The sequence below is a fragment of the Anomaloglossus baeobatrachus genome, chromosome 4, assembly GCF_048569485.1.
Source record: "Anomaloglossus baeobatrachus isolate aAnoBae1 chromosome 4, aAnoBae1.hap1, whole genome shotgun sequence".
Lineage (NCBI taxonomy): Eukaryota > Metazoa > Chordata > Amphibia > Anura > Aromobatidae > Anomaloglossus > Anomaloglossus baeobatrachus.
This window is the reverse complement of record NC_134356.1, coordinates 217,030,979-217,052,325: the sequence shown is the minus strand read 5'-3', so window position 1 is coordinate 217,052,325 and position 21,347 is coordinate 217,030,979. Positions and strand designations below refer to the sequence as shown.

Genomic DNA, 21,347 nt, shown 5'->3' with positions numbered 1-21,347 from the left:
CTCAGCACTTACCATTCTCTGTGGTTGCACTGTAACAAATGGGGTAAGGGAGGCCATATGAGGTGGCTGGTGTGGTGGCAGCGGTGGATGAGGATGCAAGATGTAATGATCGCTGGAAAGAAGAGGAGGAAATGGCTGGTACGAGACAGGAAGCTGCTGCACTGTGCACCCAGGGATGAGCTGGAACGAAAAAGAGAGAAGGTCTACTATGCTTAAAATATAAAGGTGATCATAATAATTAGATAAAAAGCAGCCTCTTTCTGCAAGCCAAGTAAAAGAGATCTGGTGGCCAATGGCTAAAGGCAAGTACCAGATGGGTGCTAGGCAGCATACGTCACTTAAAGCATTTTTTTTTTAAATCAGATTCTTTTTTATTAAAACAGAATACATATAGCCGAATAACAAATCGGCATCCAAATTAAGTTTATCACATCTATTACCCCTTTAACTCCCCCTCCCGCCCACTCCCCCACCCCGGCAGCAACACTTCTCCCCGATACTACATCCCATTTAGTACACACTAAGGCTATGTGCGCACGTTGCGTAAATACATGCAGTTACGCTGCGCTTTGTAGCGCAGCGTAACTGCATGCGTCCCCTGCACAGTCTATGGAGATTGTGCAGGAGACGTGCGCACGTGGCGTTTTAGAGCGCAGCGCTTCGGCTACTGCCGAAGCGCTGCGTTCTAAGAAGTGACATGTCACTTCTTCCGTGCGCTTTGCCGGCAGCCCCTGCTCTGTCTATGGCAGGAGCTGCAGGCAGAGCGCATGGAATCGGCTTTTTTTCTTTCACTATGGACATTTCTGCAGCGATTTAAAGCGCACATGTGCTCTTCAGATCGCTGAAGAAATTTCTGCAGTGACTGTACGCAACGTGCGCACATAGCCTTAGAATACCCTCCAACTGTAGTATAGCAACCATCCCGTTGTGCAGGAGGAACAACTAGTAACACAAATAGAACAAAACACACATCAGAGGTCTCCGACGGCTATCCCGATCCCAGACCAGTTTACTGGTCCATCACTCATCCTATTCGCATTGCAGCCAAGGAGACCATAGCTTCTCAAACATTTTAACATTCCCCCTTCTTTCATACACTCCCTGTTCCAGCTGAAGAATACATTTCACCCTTTTAATGCACTCTCTAATAAAGCATTTATACAGTATACGAGAGTAGCCAAAGTTACTCAACACTCCACGGCCCAGCACTGGTGACTATATGTCATTTTGTTCTTCAAGAGGAGGAAGCATTGTTCTTCATAATGAAGGCTTCACACATCTGATGTTCAAGGTCTACGTACGGACTGCAATATCTGGACCAACCGAAAGTCTCCAAACTCAACAAAAAATATGTTACCAATTCCACCTACCGGAGGAGGAAGGCAGCAGAGGGGGTAGTGTTGGCCGCTGAACATGACAGAACATGCTGGCAACTGCTGGGTGCTGCACCCTGGGATGTGCTGCCCAGTGTGCAAAGGGAAGCCTTGGGTTACGGTTGTAACAGTATATGACAGAGGGACAGGTCCCTGGTGTACCTAGTAAGAAAACAGAATAGATTATATCTAAACAAATGAGCACCGACTAATACAGAGTTAGCAGCCTGCCACATTTCACTTCTACTGAATGCAGAATATAGATGACAAATAAAATTACCTGCTCATGAAGGTCAACCATGAATGGGGTTTGCTGAGTGGAGTGTGCAGCGGGATGGAGCATTCGTGGAGGAGTGCTGGTGAGGGCAAAAACTCTGTGTTCATCTACAGGAAAGAAAGTAGCCCGGAAAGAATTATCATCCTGAATGAGGATGCCCTGCTGAGGTCTGTCCCTCCTGCCCCACTGGCGCCTCGTTGGAGGGCTAGAAAGAAAGCAAAAAGAAATATAAAATGCCAGTAATAAAATGGGACAACTCCCAAGACAAACATTTGTTTAAATGAATACACTTTAAAAAAAAAAACAACACACCAACCCAAAACCTAATTTGGCCAAAATTTGGTAATTTTGCAATATTTACTGAGAAAGAGAATAAAAAGTTGTGACATTTTTCTGAAATAAGTGAAAACCATCGGACCTGGTAAAACCAGTGCATGGTCAGTCTTCCAGATAGTTATTATACATCACTGGCTGGTAGTCAGGTAAGCAATTTGTTTTAGCTAAAGGATACCAATTTTATTAAGTTTCCTACACTGACCGCTTGGGCATGTTTGGCTGCAACCCTGGGCCTACGTACACTGCGCTACACCTACACTGACTGCGCACGTGTGACTGCGCCTAAACTCACTTGTGGCTACTCCCCTAGGCTTACACTGACTGCGCATGCATGCGCCCCATGGCCTACACGGACCACAGATTAAGGTTTTTTTGCACAATTGGCTGATTGACCACAAATTCTTGTTCCTTGCCCTCATGTCAGCAGAAGACTAATTTTGCTTTATACATGACCTTGCTACGCCACAAATGGGGTACACATAGAAACCACCCTCAAGTCGAATGTGTGTAATATACCCTCAAGTTGAATCTAGGCAATACTTTTTTTATTTCTAAGAAAAGTGAGAAAGTGCAGCCATATTGGTTGTCACCTTTGAATGTACTTCCTTGAATACTGAACACACTGAAGATGATGGTTTAACAGTTCCAAGGTGACAACTAATATGGCTGCATTTGCTACTTCAAATAGACAAACTCAATAGAGGTCAAAAATCAAATGAAATTCACCAGAATTCTGGTGTAAATTACTTTGAAAAGGCAACTGCAATTTTGCAAATTGGCATTCTTACGAGAGGCTGCTTAGTCTTTGGCTTTGTGATTTTTTTTTTGTTTCTATGGTAACGAATGTTACATCACATGAAAGCCTTACGTGTCTAATATAGGTTTTCAAAATTTTATGTTGGCAATAGTGTTCTACGCACGCGGGTAAACAAAATGGCGGCGTCTAATGCAATAATCACAGCAACCGAGAGTAGAGGAGTGATAAAATTCTTGTTCCTGCAAGGAAAATCTGAAAAGGATATTCATGGTGATATGTCGCAGACATTGGAGGATCAATGATGCCTATTCCACAGTTAAGAACTCAGTTGCCTGTCGGCAACCACTGGTGTTGGGAGGACGGGTCATTTGGGAGACTAGGGAAAACATGCCCTACACTCAATTTGGTGAACAGAATTTGGAGAAAGATCAAACAGATGAGGGGGGTTACGGCAATAACCAAATACACTCCGGTATGGGAAAATGATAATCTCTCAGAGATATATATAAAATGGGCAAAGAAGGGAATTTTGTTTACTTACCGTAAATTCCTTTTCTTCTAGCTCCAATTGGGAGACCCAGACAATTGGGTGTATAGCTACTGCCTCCGGAGGTCACACAAAGCACTACACTTAAAAGTGTAAGGCCCCTCCCCTTCTGCCTATACACCCCCCGTGGGATCACGGGCTCCTCAGTTTTAGTGCAAAAGCAAGAAGGAGGAAAGCCAATAACTGGTTTAAAACAAATTCAATCCGAAGGAACATCGGAGAACTGAAACCAATCAACATGAACAACATGTGTACCCGAAAAAAACAAAAATCCCTAAGAAAACAGGGCGGGCGCTGGGTCTCCCAATTGGAGCTAGAAGAAAAGGAATTTACGGTAAGTAAACAAAATTCCCTTCTTCTTTGTCGCTCCATTGGGAGACCCAGACAATTGGGACGTCCAAAAGCAGTCCCTGGGTGGGTAAAATAACCCTCGTGACAGGACTGTAAAACAGCCCTTTCCTACAGGTGGGCAACCGCCGCCTGAAGGACTTGTCTACCTAGGCTGGCGTCCGCCGAAGCGTAGGTATGCACCTGATAATGCTCGGTAAAAGTGTGCAGACTCGACCAGGTAGCCGCCTGGCACACCTGCTGAGCCGTAGCCTGGTGCCGTAATGCCCAGGACGCACCCACGGCTCTGGTAGAATGGGCCTTCAGCCCTAAGGGAACCGGAAGCCCCGCGGAACGGTAGGCTTCAAAAATTGGTTCCTTGATCCACCGAGCCAAGGTGGATTTGGAAGCTTGCGACCCTTTACGCTGACCAGCGACAAGGACAAAGAGTGCATCCGATCGGCGCAGGGGCGCCGTGCGGGAAATGTAGATTCTGAGTGCTCTCACTAGATCCAACAAATGCAAATCCTTTTCACATTGATGAACTGGATGAGGACACAAAGAAGGTAAGGAGATATCCTGATTGAGATGAAAGGGGGATACCACCTTAGGAGAGCAATTAGAACCCTGTTCAGATCCCAGGGCTCTAACGGCCGCTTGTAAGGAGGGACGATATGACAAACCCCTTGCAGGAATGTGCGTACCTGAGGAAGTCGTGCTAGGCGCTTCTGAAAAAATACAGATAGCGCTGAGACCTGTCCTTTAAGGGAGCCTAGCGACAAACCTTTTTCCAAACCGGATTGTAGGAAGGAAAGAAAAGTAGGCAATGCAAATGGCCAGGGAGGAAATCCCTGAGCAGAACACCAAGATAAGAATATCTTCCACGTCCTGTGGTAGATCTTGGCGGAGGTTGGTTTTCTAGTCGTCTCATGGTGGCAATAACCTCTTGAGATAACCCTGAATACGCTAGGATCCAGGACTCAATGGCCACACAGTCAGGTTCAGGGCCGCAGAATTCCGATGGAAAAACGGCCCTTGAGACAGCAAGTCTGGTCGGCCTGGTAGCGCCCACGGTTGTCCTACCGTGAGGTGCCACAGATCCGGGTACCACGACCTCCTCGGCCAGTCTGGAGCGACGAGGATGGCGCGGCGGCAGTCGGACCTGATCTTGCGCAGCACTCTGGGCAACAGTGCCAGAGGAGGGAACACATAAGGTAGCCGGAACTGCGACCAATCTTGAACTAAGGCGTCCGCCGCCAGAGCTCGGTGATCGTGAGACCGCGCCATGAAAACTGGGACCTTGTTGTTGTGCCGGGACGCCATTAGGTCGATGTCCGGCATCCCCCAGCGGCGACAGATCTCCTGAAACACGTCCGGGTGAAGAGACCATTCCCCTGCGTCCATACCCTGGCGACTGAGAAAATCTGCTTCCCAGTTGTCCACGCCTGGGATGTGAACTGCGGATATGGTGGATGCCGTGTCTTCCACCCACGTCAGAATCCGCCGGACTTCCTGGAAGGCTTGCCGACTGCGTGTTCCTCCTTGGTGGTTGATGTATGCCACCGCTGTGGAGTTGTCCGACTGAATTCGGATCTGCTTGCCTTCCAGCCCCTGCTGGAAGGCTTGTAGGGCAAGATACACTGCTCTGATTTCCAGAACATTGATGTGAAGGGTGGACTCTTGCTGAGTCCACGTACCTTGAGCCCTGTGGTGGAGAAAAACCGCTCCCCACCCTGACAGACTCGCGTCCGTCGTGACCACCGCCCAGGATGGGGGTAGGAAGGACTTTCCCTTTGACAAAGAGGTGGAAAGAAGCCACCACTGAAGAGATTCCTTGGCCGCCTGAGAAAGGGAGACGTTCCTGTCGAGGGACGTCGACTTCCCGTCCCATTGGCGGAGAATGTCCCATTGTAGTGGACGCAGATGAAACTGCGCGAAAGGGACTGCCTCCATTGCTGCTACCATCTTCCCTAGGAAGTGCATGAGGCGTCTCAAGGGGTGTAACTGGTCTTGAAGGAGAGATCGCACCCCTGTCTGTAGTGAACGCTGTTTGTCCAGCGGAAGCTTCACTACCGCTGAGAGAGTATGAAACTCCATGCCAAGATACGTTAGCGATTGGGTCGGGGTCAGATTTGACTTGGAAAAGTTGATGATCCACCCGAAACTCTGGAGAGTCTCCAGCGCAACGTTCAGGTTGTTTTGGCATGCCTCTTGAGAGGGAGCCTTGACAAGCAGATCGTCTAAGTAAGGGATCACAGAGTGTCCCTGAGAGTGCAGGACTGCTACTACTGCTGCCATGACCTTGGTGAAGGCCCGTGGGGCTGTCGCCAGACCGAAAGGCAGAGCTACGAACTGAAGGTGTTCGTCTCCTATCACAAAGCGTAGAAAACGCTGATGCTCTGGAGCAATCGGCACGTGGAGATAAGCATCCTTGATGTCTATTGATGCTAGGAAATCTCCTTGAGACATTGCGGCGATGACGGAGCGGAGCGATTCCATCCGGAATCGTCTGGTTTTCACGTACTTGTTGAGAAGTTTTAGGTCCAGAACGGGACGGAAAGATCAGTCCTTTTTTGGTACCACAAACAAATTGGAGTAAAAACCGTGACCTTGCTCCTGAAGAGGAACCGGGATCACCACTCCTTCTGCCTTTAGAGTGCACACCGCTTGCAGAAGAGCATCGGCTCGGTCGGGAGGCGGAGACGTTCTGAAGAATCGAGTTGGAGGACGAGAACTGAACTCTATCCTGTACCCGTGGGACAGAATGTCTCTCACCCAACGGTCTTGGACCTGTGGCAGCCAAACGTCGCCAAAGCGGGAGAGCCTGCCACCGACCGAGGATGCGGAGAGAGGAGGCCGAAAGTCATGAGGAAGCCGCCTTGGTAGCGGGTCTTCCGGCTGTCTTTTTTGGGCGTGACTGAGCCCGCCAAGAATCTGAGCTCCTCTGATCCTTTTGAGTCCTTTTGGACGAGGAGAATTGGGACCTGCCCGAGCCTCGAAAGGACCGAAACCCCGACTGCCCCCTCCTCTGTTGGGGGTTTGGTTTGTCTGGGCTGAGGTAAGGATGAATCCTTACCCTTGGACTGCTTAATGATTTCATCCAAACGCTCACCAAACAGTCGATCACCAGAAAATGGCAGACTGGTTAAGCACTTTTTGGACGCAGCATCTGCCTTCCATTCCCTTAACCATAAGGCTCTGCGTAGAACCACGGAGTTGGCTGACGCCACTGCCGTACGGCTCGTAGAGTCCAGGACAGCATTAATCGCGTAAGACGCAAATGCAGACATTTGAGAGGTTAAGGATGCCACCTGCGGAACAGATGTACGCGTGACCGTGTCAATCTGTGTAAGACCAGCTGAAATAGCCTGGAGTGCCCATACGGCTGCGAATGCTGGAGCAAACGACGCGCCGATAGCTTCATAGATGGATTTCAACCAGAGCTCCATCTGTCTGTCAGTGGCATCTTTAAGTGCAGCCCCATCCTCCACTGCAACTATGGATCTAGCCGCAAGCCTGGATATAGGGGGATCCACCTTGGGACACTGGGTCCAGCCTTTGACCACGTCAGGGGGAAAGGGATAACGTGTATCCTTAATCCGTTTGGAGAAACGCTTATCTGGGTAAGCGTGGTGTTTCTGGACTGCCTCTTTAAAGTCAGAATGGTCCAGAAAAGTACTTAATTTACGCTTGGGATACCTGAACTGGAATTTCTCCTGCTGTGAAGCTGACTCCTCCACCGGAGGAGCTGGGGGAGAAATATCCAACATTCTATTGATGGACGCTATAAGATCATTCACTATGGCGTCACCATCAGGCGTATCCAAATTGAGAGCGGTCTCAGGATCAGAATCCTGACCAGCTACCTCCGCCTCATCACACAGAGAGTCCTCCTGCTGGGACCCTGACCAGTGTGATGAAGTCGAGGGCCGCTCATAGCGAGCTCGCTTAGGCTGTCTGGGACTGTCGTCCGTGTCAGAGCCTTCACCCTGGGATGCATGGGACACTCCCGGAGCGCGGAGCTGTTCCAATTGAGGGGGACCAGGGAGCAATGAGTCAACAGTGCCCCTGGTCTGAGTTACTGGTCTAGACTGCAAAGTTTCTAGAATTTTAGTCATAGTCACAGACAGACAATCTATCAGCAAAGACTGCAAACTCTGTCCCCGTCACCTGGACAGTATTCACAGGTGGTTCTCCCTGGGTCACCTCTAGCAGAGGCCCCGGCCGAGCAGTTGCCACAGGGGCCGAGCACTGCACACAGTGGGGGGTCAGTGGAACCTGCAGGTAGAGTAGCCTCACATGCGGTGCAAGCAGCATAGAAAGCTTGTGCCTTGGCACCCTTGCTTTTTGCGGATGACATGCTGTTGTCTCCTCTGAGCAATATAGGAGGGTATATAGCCAAGAGTCACCAGCGACCGTACAGTGCAATGTATAGCATGGAAGCATAAAAATACAAATGTACACTTCGGCACTAAGTGGGGTCAGCACCAGGGGTGCCGCTTACCGCCCGCTCAAACGCGGGTGTGTGGTCGCCAGAATCCCGTGTCTGGGTCTCCCAGAACCTGTCTCCCCTCTCCAGCTCAGACTGCACCACAGGAATGGCTGCCGGCGTTCTGTGAAGAGGGGCGGACCGTGGGCGTGCCGCAGACAAAGTGCGGGAAACTGGTGTCCCACTGTGCCCAGTGTGAGGGCTGGAGTATGTAAATAGACTCCAGCCCTCTGCGCTGACATTCTGTACAGCGTCCCGCCCTTCCCCTGACTGGCAGGCCTGGGGGCGGGAACGAAACGAAACTAGGCCGCAAAAGCCGGGGACTCGATTAATAAGCACGGCCGTCATACATGCACGGCCAGCGCGGAAGTCCCCGGCGCACCACAAGTCCCAGCCGCGCCGCAGCATCTTTTAAACTAACAGCAGCGGCCGGCGCGGCAGTTCGCAATACATAGACTCACTCAGCAAAGCTGTAGTGAGTAGTGGCACCAGCGCGCGCGCTGTTGTCCCCGGCGCACTAACACACCCAGCAATGCTGCAGTGTGTCTGCGCGCGGTCTGTACGGGGACACAGAGTACCTTGATGTAGCAGGGCCATGTCCCTGACGATACTCAGCTCCATATCCAGCAGATTTTCCAGGGGCTGTGGATGGAGCACGGTCTCAGTGCCTGGAGACCTGTAAAATCCCACTTCACCCAGAGCCCTAAGGGGGATGGGGAAGGATGCAGCATGTGGGCTCCAGCCTCCGTACCCGCAATGGGTACCTCAACCTTAACAAACACCGCCGACAAAAGTGGGGTGAGAAGGGAGCATGCTGGGGGCCCTAGTATGGGCCCTCTTTTCTTCCATCCGACATAGTCAGCAGCTGCTGCTGACTAAACAGTGGAGCTATGCGTGGATGTCTGACCTCCTTCGCACAAAGCATGAAAACTGAGGAGCCCGTGATCCCACGGGGGGTGTATAGGCAGAAGGGGAGGGGCCTTACACTTTTAAGTGTAGTGCTTTGTGTGGCCTCCGGAGGCAGTAGCTATACACCCAATTGTCTGGGTCTCCCAATGGAGCGACAAAGAAATTAAGGAATGGGCTCGCAAAGGCATACGGTATATGTGGCAAATTCTAGAACAGGGAGGTTTGAAACCGTTTACACAAATACAAGACGAATTTGGGATCTCTCCATCCTGGTGGTACCATTATAGACGGATGGCACATGCAGTGACTGCTCAAGGGACTAAGCAATGACTGCTGGTTCAGGCGGATCTAGTACTGGAATGTGTGTGTAGTGGTGGATTCACAAGAGGAGCCATATCAACCATATATTAGGGATCTAGTGCACTCATATTTGCTTAATCATCCAGTAAGAACTAGAACTAAATGGGAGGGAGAACTAGATCGGATCACTGATGAGGTGTGGGGAAAGTGTCCTGGAATACATACCAAAATTATCAATGAGTGAACCAGCAAGATTATCCTACCTTTATGTGGTGAATAGGGCATATAGATCCCCGCTAATTATGTGTAAAATGGGACTGAGGAGTAACTCTGAATGTCCTAGGTGTAATCGAGACGATGCCGGCATCTTCCCTATGATGTGGACGTGCCCCAGGTTGACGTCCTTCTGGATAATAGTCCTAAACAAAATAGAAGGGGCCTATAGATGCGAACTTCCCAGACAACCCTTGGTTTGTCTTCTGGGATATGTGGAAGAAATCAAAGTAGACAACATTTTTAAGACAGCGATTGCTAGATTGCTATATGCGGCACGGAAAGTAATAGCCAAACATTGGATGCAGGAGGACCCACCGACTAGAGGGGAATTTATCGCATATGTTGAATATATAGCCCGGATGGAGAAAAGCATATATGGAAAAAGGAGACAACTTTCACTATTTGACAGGTTGTGGAATCCGTGGTTGCAATATGGATAAACAATAGTGGGGGGGAGGATGGTTTCTGAGCATGGTCATTTGGTTCTACACATTCCGATGTATATCACTGAGAGGTACAAAATGAGTGATTATTTGTATTAATGTGGGGAATGTACACACTGAGGGGATGTTGGGGGGGGACGTTTGTAGTTATGTATCTTACTGTTGGATCGATGATATTGGCTTTGTATAATTACTTAATAATTAATAAAAAATATTTGATTAAAAAAAGAACTCAGTTGCCAAATATAAAACGGGCCACTTCAGCACCAATGATAAGGAACGCCATGGACGACCGAGAGTGGTTGTTGTTCCAGAGATGTTTGATGCTGTGCACAACCTCATACTGGAGAATCAACAAATTTCAGCTAAAGCAATAGCAAATATCGTGGGGATTTCCTGTGAACGTGTTTGTGTCATTGTCCATGAACATTTGGACATGAGGAAGCTATCTGCAAAGTTGGTCCCCAAATGTTTGACAACAGGTCAGAGACGCATGGAAGTGAAAACTTCCAGGTTAATTTGACAAAGTTTCTGGGCCGATAAGAACATCTTAGATCGACAGGTCACTATGGATGATTGCTGGATTTATTTGAATGACCCTGAAAACAAGGAGCAGTCAAAAGAGTGGAAGTACAGTGGTTCTTCTCGTCCAAAGAAGTTCAGGGTGCAAAAACCAGCCACTAAGGTGATGGTGTCTGTGTTCTGGGAGAAGGAGGGTGTGCTGCTAGTGGACAACCTTCTAAAGGGTTGCACCATCAATGCAAAGTATTATACTGAACTTTTGGACCAATTGAAGGCAGCTCTGAAGGCCAAAAGGCACGGCAAGCTATCTAAAGGCATCTTGTTCCTGCAAAACGACTCCACTCACACTGTTCAAGTGACCACGGCAAAACTGGCAGAGCTGGGCATCCAGCCGGTTGACCACCCACCTTATTCATCAGATCTAGCTCCCTCCGACTATCATCTGTTTCCAAACCTGAAGAAACACCTCAAGAGTACCAAATTTCACACCATTTCTGATGCCATGGCTGCTACAGATGCCTGGTTTGAGGCACAACAGAAAGTCTTCTTTTTGCTAGGCTTACAGAACTTAACATAACAATGTAAGAAGTGTGTTGACATCAGTGGAGAGTATGTGGAATAAATGTAAAGTTTCATCATCCTATCTTGTTTCTTTCTGGGTAAAGCCAAAGACTTAGCAGCCCCTCGTAATCCAGTTTATATCAGTTCTGGCAAAATGGCAGGACGCCCCAGCTTGTCTAATTCATGGCGGGTGGTGGCGTTCCCTACACCAGAAATCCTATTCTGGTCATAGACTTGTCAGACGCTCCAGATTCATGAGAAGGTGTGAATCAGGATCGTCTGACTCCACTACTTCCCCTAATCAACACCGGCGAGAAAATTACCAGTCCATATGAAATTGGGGCCATATGGCTCATAAAGTCTTGTTTTTCCTCAATTTTTAGATGTACGCTGGCCTAATTACCACCACGCTGTAACAATGTATCCCACGGTGAGAAAATACTATCCAAGACAGCACAACTTCAGTTGACAATGATTTGTGAGAAGAGCTGGAAGGTGCAATGGCTTGATGTCCCAATCTGCCAGAAAACACTGATGGGTCGCTTCCTCACTCACCAGGATACTTTAGATTGGATTCGGAGTTATCATATTCTCTTCACTCAAAACCCATCAGATCCAAGAGTACGTAGAACTTCACTTGAGGTGTATAATATATATTGTTGGCTCACACCAAAAAAAGAGGCTACAGCTCATGTGTATACTTCATATACTGGGTGTAAAGATTTATACATTTTCCTATAAATGCCATAAGAAACTGACAAAGGGAGAAAGCCCATGATGCACGCGGTGTTAGAATGTGATACCTTTTCCAGAGCCCCGCAGCTCCTACCTTCGCCTGAGGTGTGCTGGGGTGCTGCAGGGTCCAAAGAACCTCCGCTGGTTTATGGGGGCTGAAGGAGGCCACCTATTCACTGCCAGCTCCCATGGTCGCATTTGTGATGTCTGGAAGGCAAAGTGGCAAGCAGGGCTTTTCCAACAATGGGTGACCTCACTGCAGTTTTTCGTTCTGTAAAAGAATATATTCATGAGTAAAAACGAATAACCCAATAACAGCATCACAGGGAGTGTCTGATCACTAATATCCTCAGAAATTGCACTCTTAAGCCCGCTTTACACGCTACAATATATCTTACGATATGTCGGCGGGGTCACGACGTAAGTGACACACATCCGGCATCGTAAGGTATGTTTTAGTGTGTAACAGCTACATGCGATTGCGAATGAACGGTAAAACGTTCATCGCACGCACGTCGTTCATTCCTCATGAATTGAACGTCAGATTGTTCATCGTACCCGGGGTAGCACACATTGCAGTGTGTGACACCCCGGGAACGATGAACAGATCTCACCTGTCTCCTGCGGCCCACAATGCGGAAGGAAGGAGGTGGGCGGGATGTTTACGTCCCGCTCATCTCCACCCCTCCGCTTCTATTTGCCGGCTGCCGCGTGACGTCGATGTGACGCCGCACGTCCCTCCCACTCCAGGAAGTGGATGTTCGCCGCCCACATCGAGGTTGTATGGAAGGCAAGTACGTGTGACGGGGGTTAATCATTTGTGCGGCACATTCAACAAAATTGAACGTGCCGCACATACGATGTGGGTGGTTACGATCGCATACGATATCGTATGCTGGATCGTAACATGTAAAGCAGGCTTTAATCCAATCAGATCTCAGAGAACTTGTTTGGGGTATAGGAGGTCCTCTGCGTGAGCAATCATGGCACCGCTAGGAGAAGTTAACAAGTTGTAGTCCTAGGACGTTTATGCCTAGAAAAGCAGCACAAGTCTTTCTGGAACATTTTAGAATTTAGGTAAATGGTTTACATTCAATAGTAACATAAAATCTGCCCTATGTGTACTCCTGGTCACACAGAATAACGTGAGGGGAGTTCAAAGGGTTCGCCCCAGCTGGACAACCCCCTCACCTGCATAGATCTAGCCTGGAAACACAGAACTGAGCCTTATTCCCTGGCATCAGCTAAGGACTTATCTTAAGACATAGTTCAGGTCACTGGGGGGAAAGTCCAGTTGAGACAATAATGGCCTTTAAATTGTGCAGATTAGTGCAGTTCTATGTGGGCAGACCCCACTCTTCTAATAAGGACGACCTATTCAATTGACAGTACCAAGTGAACCCCTTTAAAGAGCACCTGTCTTATCGTACATGAAGTCAGACCTGTGGACATCATGGTATAGACAAGTGGAGAGCAATAATATATAGTTTGTTGGAAGGGATTCAGTATAAAACTTGTGGTTTAGGAGTCTGTAAGCCTAAGAGTGAAGTGGGAGGTCCTACTCAGTGATTGACAGCCGTCTCTACAGTCATACAGAGAAGGCTATCAACAGGACAGCCAACTGGACCTAATAATGCAAACACCAGGGTTATCAATGAATAAAATTCAAGGTATACTGACACTTTCCCACAATAATGTTTATCTGTTCAGCTCCTCTTGTTCAATAACATACAGCCTGCAGATCAGATATTTTCATTGGCTTCCCTTTAAGTCCAAAGGAGAGCGAAAGAGAGGAAAAAAAAAAGTGCAATATCAATACTCAAGAGCTTTTGTACTATAGTAAATTATGGCAATTGTAGTAATGATACCAGTACATTGAGGGTATGACTGCGTGAACCCCAATGATCTCTAGAACTGGGGTTCTGTATCCCAGAGAACTAGTGCCCAAAGGAGCCAAGTACAGTGATGTCAAAGCTTCTGCCCTGCTTATCCACTCAGTTTACAGCACGGATGATGCCTGAACACACTGTTCAGCTACCCATGTCAATGCCATAGACTATGAATGAAGCAGCAGGGCGCTGTTCACATCAGATACCACTTCAGCCCTTCTCCCATGCTTCCTGCTTGTGATGGGTTTCTCTCCATCAGTTCTTACAAGCAGAAGGCTGAAGCTTCAGGTCATTGGGTAAACTAGAAACACTGCACAAAAGGAAAGGGGGAATATATGGATGCACATGAGCTGGGACAATGTAAATTACACAGCTAGTATATTGCTGATAAGTTAGCATTATATGTACAAAAAGATAGCAGGAATCCTACTGCCATAAATCTTCAGTAACCTAACAGGATTAGCAAAGATGTATTACAATATAACTCAAGTGGAAGCAGCAACATCTTAGGCTACTTTTACACTTGCGTCGTTTGGCAGCTGTCGCCATCTGCCGCTTTGGGAAACAGCGCAATCCGTTAACGGATGTGCGCTGTTTCCCATAGACTTGTATTGGCGACGCATTGAGACGGATGGCGTTGCATCCGCCGGGCGGAAAGAACGCATGCAGCGTTTTTCTGCGCTTCCCAGAGCGGCAAAAAAACGCAATGTGCAGGATTCCGTTGGCGTCCGTCGTTTTTATAACTGAAGCCTATGGCGGCGGAATCCGTCATTTGATGGATTCCTGTGACTGATCAGTCTTTACACAACTGAGCATGGTCAGTTGAGTACATTGCTGAAAAAAAAGCTACAACAAATTCCGTTTTACAGGATCCGTCGCGTCAGTTGTGCCACTATATGCAACGCATCCATTACATCCGTCACACAACGCAATGCGACGAATGCCGCACATTGCAAGTGTGAAACTAGCCTGATAGAAAGGCTCCAATACACATTAAAGTCTGGCAAACCATCAGATTGTGGCGTAACATGCAAACTAACATCCCTTTGTCCTCAGTACTTTCCTCTAGGCCCAGTCACACACAACGACTTACCAGCGATCCTGAAAACGATGTGACCTGATAGGGATCGCAGGTAAGTCGCTGGGAGGTCACTGGTGAGATGTCACACAGTCAGACCTTACCAACGATGCAGGAACAATACAGGTCGCAGTAGCGACCTGTGTAACGATCTCAGCAGTCACTGTGACCCTATAGCTGGGTTTACACACTGAAACTTTCTAGCGATCCCACCAGTGATCCCAACCTGGCCGGGATCGCTACAAAGTCTCTGGTGAGCTGTCAAACAGGCAAACCTGGCCAACGACGCAACAGCGATCCGGACCTGCAGAGCGACCTAGCTGGTTGTTGGGGACGTTGTAAAGCAGCTTTTTGAAAGGGAAGTCGCTGTAAAGTCCCCTTTACACACTGAGACTTTCTAGCGATCATGCTGCACAGCGGGAAACAAAGGACCTAAGAATGGTCCTGAACGATTTGTAGCGATCACAACTTCACAGCAGGGGCCAGGTCGCTGATGTGTTTCACACACTGCAATGTCGCTGGGGAGGTCGCTATAACGTCACAAAACCGGTGACGTTACAGCGATGTCGTTTGCGATGTTGCAGTGTGTAAAGCCACCTTATCACAGTGTCAAACACAGCGATGGGTCCTGCCCAGCAGGACATCGCCTTTGAAGAAAATGGCCTGGACCATTCTGCAACAACTAGAGATCTCACAGCAGGGGCCTGATCGCTGGTAGGTGTCACACATAACGAGATCGCTAACGGGATCGCTACTGCGTCACAGAAACCGCGACTCAGCTGCGATCTCGTTATGTGTGACAGTACCTTCTGACAGATGTTGGGGAAGATCAGAATCGAGCAGTCTGAATTCAAACACTCAATTCTTCTACTATCAGGTGTGATGAGCCAGTGCCAGGAATCTGACAGTGGCTTTCTCCAGTGAGAACACAAATGCCTGTGTAAGCTGAGCGATCATGTGCAAAGGGGAGCCGGGAAAGAGCTGAAGGGTGAGACCGGTCAGCCATCAAAGCTGTATGTACCCCTTAATTGTGCCTTTATCTATGGTCAGTCTATTACACCATGGAGTTTATAATCCGTTCTTTCCTCTGCCATTGACCACACTAGTCATTCTCCTTCCTAATAATTAAGATTACTCAAATGTTTACCAGTAGTGGCATATATAAATGTGATCCTACAGTTCTCATTAGAACATGGCTGAAGTCTGGTGTTGCATTTGGAGAACATTATGGTTTGCATTTGAGCACTAGGAACTAGTTTAAAGAACTAATCATTTTCTCGGTTTGGCATATTAATACTGGCATCATAAATTGCTCATACTTGTAATCATGGTGCCAACTATATTACTTTTCTATATACAATTCCAATTACATATTCTAAAAAAACAGTCTAGTCCTTGAGTTTCCATTGTGATCCTCAGCCCTATAGGAATCTTCTCATAAGACATTCTGCGATCATACTGTACAATTATAAGAGTTCATCCGTGTGTATATGATAATTACTGGAATGATGGCATGCTTTTCATTACAGGCTACGGTATTCAGCATGTTTGTATACAAACGGAGGTGGAACAACAAGCAATTAAAAGAGGCAACCAGATTTTATACACTGGCCATGAACTGATAGTTAGAGCCCATGCACCACACGGGTGGTAGGACTTGTACAACCAATGTGGGCTGATGTACAGAGTAATGTTTTTGGTGAACACACCTCAGCATGAAACATGCCATGGAGGCCATCATGGTGGAAAGTCACGAGACACCTTCTCTCCAGCTTACCATACACAACCCCATTTCCTTACCATGCCTGGGGAGAAGGCTATGTGCGCACTAGACATTTTTTTTTGCGCCCAAAAAAACGCAGGTGCGTTTTTACCGCGTTTTTGTGCACTGCATTGAATGAGTGAAAAACGCAGAAATAATTGACATGCTGCGTTTTTGTGGTCACGCAGCAAAAACGTTTAGTGCTCACAGGGCCTAAGGGTATGTCCACACTGCATTTCTAAGTGGAAACACAACCTTTCAAAAGTGACATTTCTTAAGGGCTTTCTGCTAGGAAGACACTTAATACTTCACAATAGAAGTCAAGGGGACAGCAAAAAAGCAAAAACACAAGCATAGGTGTTGGCCATTTTTTGGGGGGTTTCTGCCATGCATAAAAGCACTAGAGTTTTGTAAATTTCTTTACAGATTTCAAAAAAAGATTGGGGGAAAAAAACAAACAAAAAAAAAAAACCTGTCAAGGAACATCAAATACGAAAGAAGCTTCATGTTTTCCAGGGAAGAAAAAAGGAAAAAAAAACATGCTTGAAAAACACTTGTCTTTGACAGTGTGAACATACTGCAACAACACCTTCTCTTCTATGCACAAGTGGAACCAAGGCCTCAGACGGTTCACATTAGGTTTCTGCTCCATATCAATCACACTGGTTTTTGTAGATTCAGATTGCTCTGTCCTTGGCTTTGCCAGAGGTGCCGACACCTAATGGGAATCAGTGCTCTACTTACTTCTATGGCCAGTATGTTAGCCACGAGAAATATTACTAAATACTGACTATGGTTCTGTTTCTTCAGTCTCTTTTCCCAGACTCTAGATCATGGGTCCCCAATTCCAGTCCTCAAGGGCCGCCAGCAGTGCATGTTTTCAGGATTTCCTTAGTATTGCACATGTGATAATTTAATCACCTGCACAGTTGATGATTCCAACACCCATGCAATGCTAAGGAAATCCTGAAACCATGCACTGTTGGCGGCCCTCGAGGACTGGAGTTGGGGAACCCTGCTCTAGAGTTAGAGCTAATTTTCTTGACCTTTCTTTGGCCACTAGTTGTACCTCAAACCTATTGTAAAGGAAACAAACGCACAGGCTGTACCCAGGTGAATAATAAATAAGGAACAGTTATCTGTTGTCTGTAAGGCCTCTTTCACACGTACGTGCCTCCGGTACGCGTTTGGCAGTTTTCTCACGTACCAGAGACATGTAGAACCTATGGTTTTTGACACGTATTTTCGGACGGAACGTGTGTCGGTTCCGTACTTACGTGTGTTTCCCACGGCAACATGTCCGTTTTCTCTCCGGCATCACGGGTGTCACATGGAACGAAAACATGTCACACATAATGCAAACGGACCACATGGATGTGTTCCATGTGACACGCACTGGAGAAAAGACATGTGTCTGTGAGAAAAAAAACAAAACTTTACTCACCTTCTCCTGCCCTGCTGTCTCTGACGCTGCTGTCACTTGCTTCCGACTGCCGCTCATTGAATAATCACTTCACTGCGGCCCGGAAGCAGCAGCAGCGAGGAGTCGGCAGGACCGGAGACCGAAGATCAACACCACGGACAGCGAAGCCTGGGACAGGTGAGTAAAAAGCTCCCATTCTCCGTGTGTTATCACGGATAGCACACGTAGCCCATAAACACTGGTCACGGAGAGCAAAACAAACCTCTGACACGTCCGTGATTTTTCATGAACGTGTGAAAGAGGCCTAAGTCAAAGTTCAGTACGATCTGATCTGCAATTGGGTCAGCAAATGAAGAGCTTTTATTTGATACAATTTTCTCTCATATTACAATTAAACATGAGATATATAAAAAGGAATCTCCTCTGTGCATCTCAGAAGATAGACCATGTCCTCTCTTCTCACTGAGGACAACTGGCAGAAGCTAACCTGTTGTAGTCAGATTCCAGCAGGACTAAAGAGCACCAAGTCCAGCTCCTTGGTGGAGACATGACAGCACTGCTCTGCAGCACACTAGCCCCTGTGCTCTCTACAGGCGTTCTACAATGTCCAGTGGCTAGTGAGGGCTACTTCATTGCTGTTCATTCGTTTCTAGGTTTAGTGTTCCTAGGGCCCGTTTCACACATCCAGCATTTCCGTACAATGGCATCGCAACAAGCTCCGATCAAATGACAGCATATGACCGGAGGTTGCCGCAATGCCATTGTACTGTATTACACTGTACTGGAGTGTGCCAGTTACGTCGAAATGTTGGATCTGTGAAACGGGCCTTGGTAGTGCCATTAACAACCGTACTTATTCTTTCTACAGCTATTCCGGGACCACCATTAGCATCATGATCCCAAGATACTTCTACTGTGACAATCAACAACTCCCCTCGCACAAATTCACCGGTTAGTGGGCAATTAAGGTGCCTGAACAATGTGGAAAAACACAACGGTCACAGTTTGGGCAATATTTACACAATAAAAATGGCATTTTCATCAATCTGTCAGAACCTTGTAAGGTAATTGGCATTTCACGGTGCCCACTGCCCCAAATGACCTTGTCTAGTTATCTGAGCCTGGCTGTTTTCAGATCAGCATTGTGGCTTCTGTTAGACCCAGGATCTGCAATAAAGCAGACCTCAACGGTGCCTGAGGGACCATATTGTCCTACAATGGGGTCTGTCGGGTCAAGCCAAGATGACGGTTCAATTGATGGGGAACCCCCCCAAAACTAAGCATAATGCAATACTATTTTTAAATGTTAAGACAAAATTTATATCAAATATGGGAAAAGCATATCAGTTGGGTCAAGAAAGAAATCACTTACCTGCTTTAGATGACGAAAAGTGTATGACAAATCAGACTAACTGCAGATTTTAAACCTGGCACTCACAATCTGATGCATTCTTTATTAGCTATTGGACAGTAGCAGGTGTGATATATGCAGAGAAGTGGGGGGGGGGGGTAAGAAGTTCCAGCCCCTATAGTGCTGGTAGAGTGATGAAGAGGAGGAAGTGCTCGCTAAAAGTAGATAGGTTACAAAACATAAGAACACCCAAAGCAGTTCTAAACAGTTAAACAGTTAAAGGGGGGGGGGGGGTGTTAAGGACAAAGACCCTTTCCACTGGTTTTGCATTAATGTCAATGTATTAGCCATAATCCTCATGGCGTTAAGATAATACAGTGGACATAAATATGCTGCATGTGCGTAACACCCCCCCAAAAAACAAAAAAACTACAGCAGTTCCAGCGCAAAGAGAAACAGATCCTGTAAAGGCAATATTGCCTACATTTCTGGGGTGCTTTTTTTTTGTTGTTGATGCAATCAACTTACCAGCACTTGATTAAAGACAGTGTCAGGAAAGAATACATAAGAGATCCCGATGTGTAGATCCCCTCGCCGGACCACTACCTTCCCCTCCTCGAAGTTACAGATCTCCTTACTAGAGACCCCCCTTTGGTGTGATCCCAGTGTCCCACGATACCTCACCTGGTGTAGATCCCTTAGTCAGACGACTTCCTCCCCTCCTAAAAGGTGCAGATCCCATTGTCGGAGAACCACCCCCATGGTGTGGATCTCCGTGTTCTACGACACTCCACCTGGGTGAAGATTCCCCTTGCCAGATTACTACCTCCCCTCCTCGAAGATGCAGATCCCGTTGCCGGAATACCCCATCCCCCTGAGGTGTGGATCCCGATGTCCCACCCCACCCAGGTGAAGATCCCCCTTGTTGGACAACTAACCCCTCTCCTTGAAGGTGCAGATCCACTTGCTCCCTCCACGAGATATGGATCCCAATGTCCCACGATACCTCACCCGGTGTGGATCCCCCTCAGACGACTATTTCCCCTCCTCAGAAGGTGCAGATCCCCTTGCTGGAGAACCCCCCTGTGAGGTGTGGATCCCAGTGCCCCACTTGGGAGCAGACCACCTGCTGGACAACTATCCCCTCTCCAAGAACCCCCCCATCCCCCCAAGGTGTGGATCCCAGTGTCCCACGATACCTCTCCCAGGTGTAGATCCACCCCCTCGCTGGATGGCTACCTACCCTCCTTGCAGGTGCAGATCCCCTTGCCGGAGAATTTCCCCCTGGAGTGGATCCCAGTGTCCCACGATACCCCACCCGAGTGTGTATCAGATGTTTCCAAGTGTAGATGGACAGAACGCAGGGACCTTATTGCCAGACATTTGTATGTAACGCAGCATAGAGAATGGCAGCACATGTATGCAGCAGTGCCCTCTGTGGGGTAGCAGCCATGTGCTGACTGCCAGCATTGTACTGATGACCACATGGGTCCGGGCTGCGGGAGAAGCTGTGGCTTTAAGAGCAGCTCCAGCCTCACCATGTGCTCCACAGGAAACAACAAAGCAACAACAAAGGGAATAAGGCGGAGAGCGCCCACCTCAGGCCTCGTCTCCGGCGGCACTCACCCGTCCCGAGACACAAAGGGAGGAGAGAGGCCGGGCGGAGGCGGAACAATAACAAGCGCACACTGGCCAGCACGTGCGCCCGCCGGCGGGTCACCGGGACTCTCCGCGCTCCGCACGTGACCCGGTGACCAGTATTTACATGTCAGGGGGAGGAGCTGGGCGCTCACAACATCCTGCCCCGCTGTGTCGGTAACGTACCCACTGCCTCAGTGTCAGTCCCTGCACGCCGGGTTCACCGGAGGTCACAGGCGGCTCCTCGCTTGCCACCCAGCCCCGGATACTGGGGAACGCGCTGTACTGCACAGGCACCAGCAGCACGCACCCGGGGCTCTGTCCCTTTAAGACACAACGTCCTGCTCCTCTATT

General features: G+C 48.1%; 1 protein-coding gene across 1 annotated transcript in view; it reads right to left on the bottom strand.

Annotated features, from left to right (window-relative positions):
• Positions 1–21,066, bottom strand: part of RNF44 (ring finger protein 44) — a 47,195-nt gene extending 26,129 nt beyond the window's left edge. The window contains 5 exon segments of the mRNA XM_075344656.1: positions 13–180; positions 1,371–1,535; positions 1,654–1,855; positions 11,947–12,123; positions 20,982–21,066. Coding sequence (XP_075200771.1) covers positions 13–180; positions 1,371–1,535; positions 1,654–1,855; positions 11,947–12,050 — 639 coding nt within the window. The 5' untranslated portion in view covers positions 12,051–12,123; positions 20,982–21,066.
• Between the last annotated feature and the right edge of the window lie 281 nt (positions 21,067–21,347).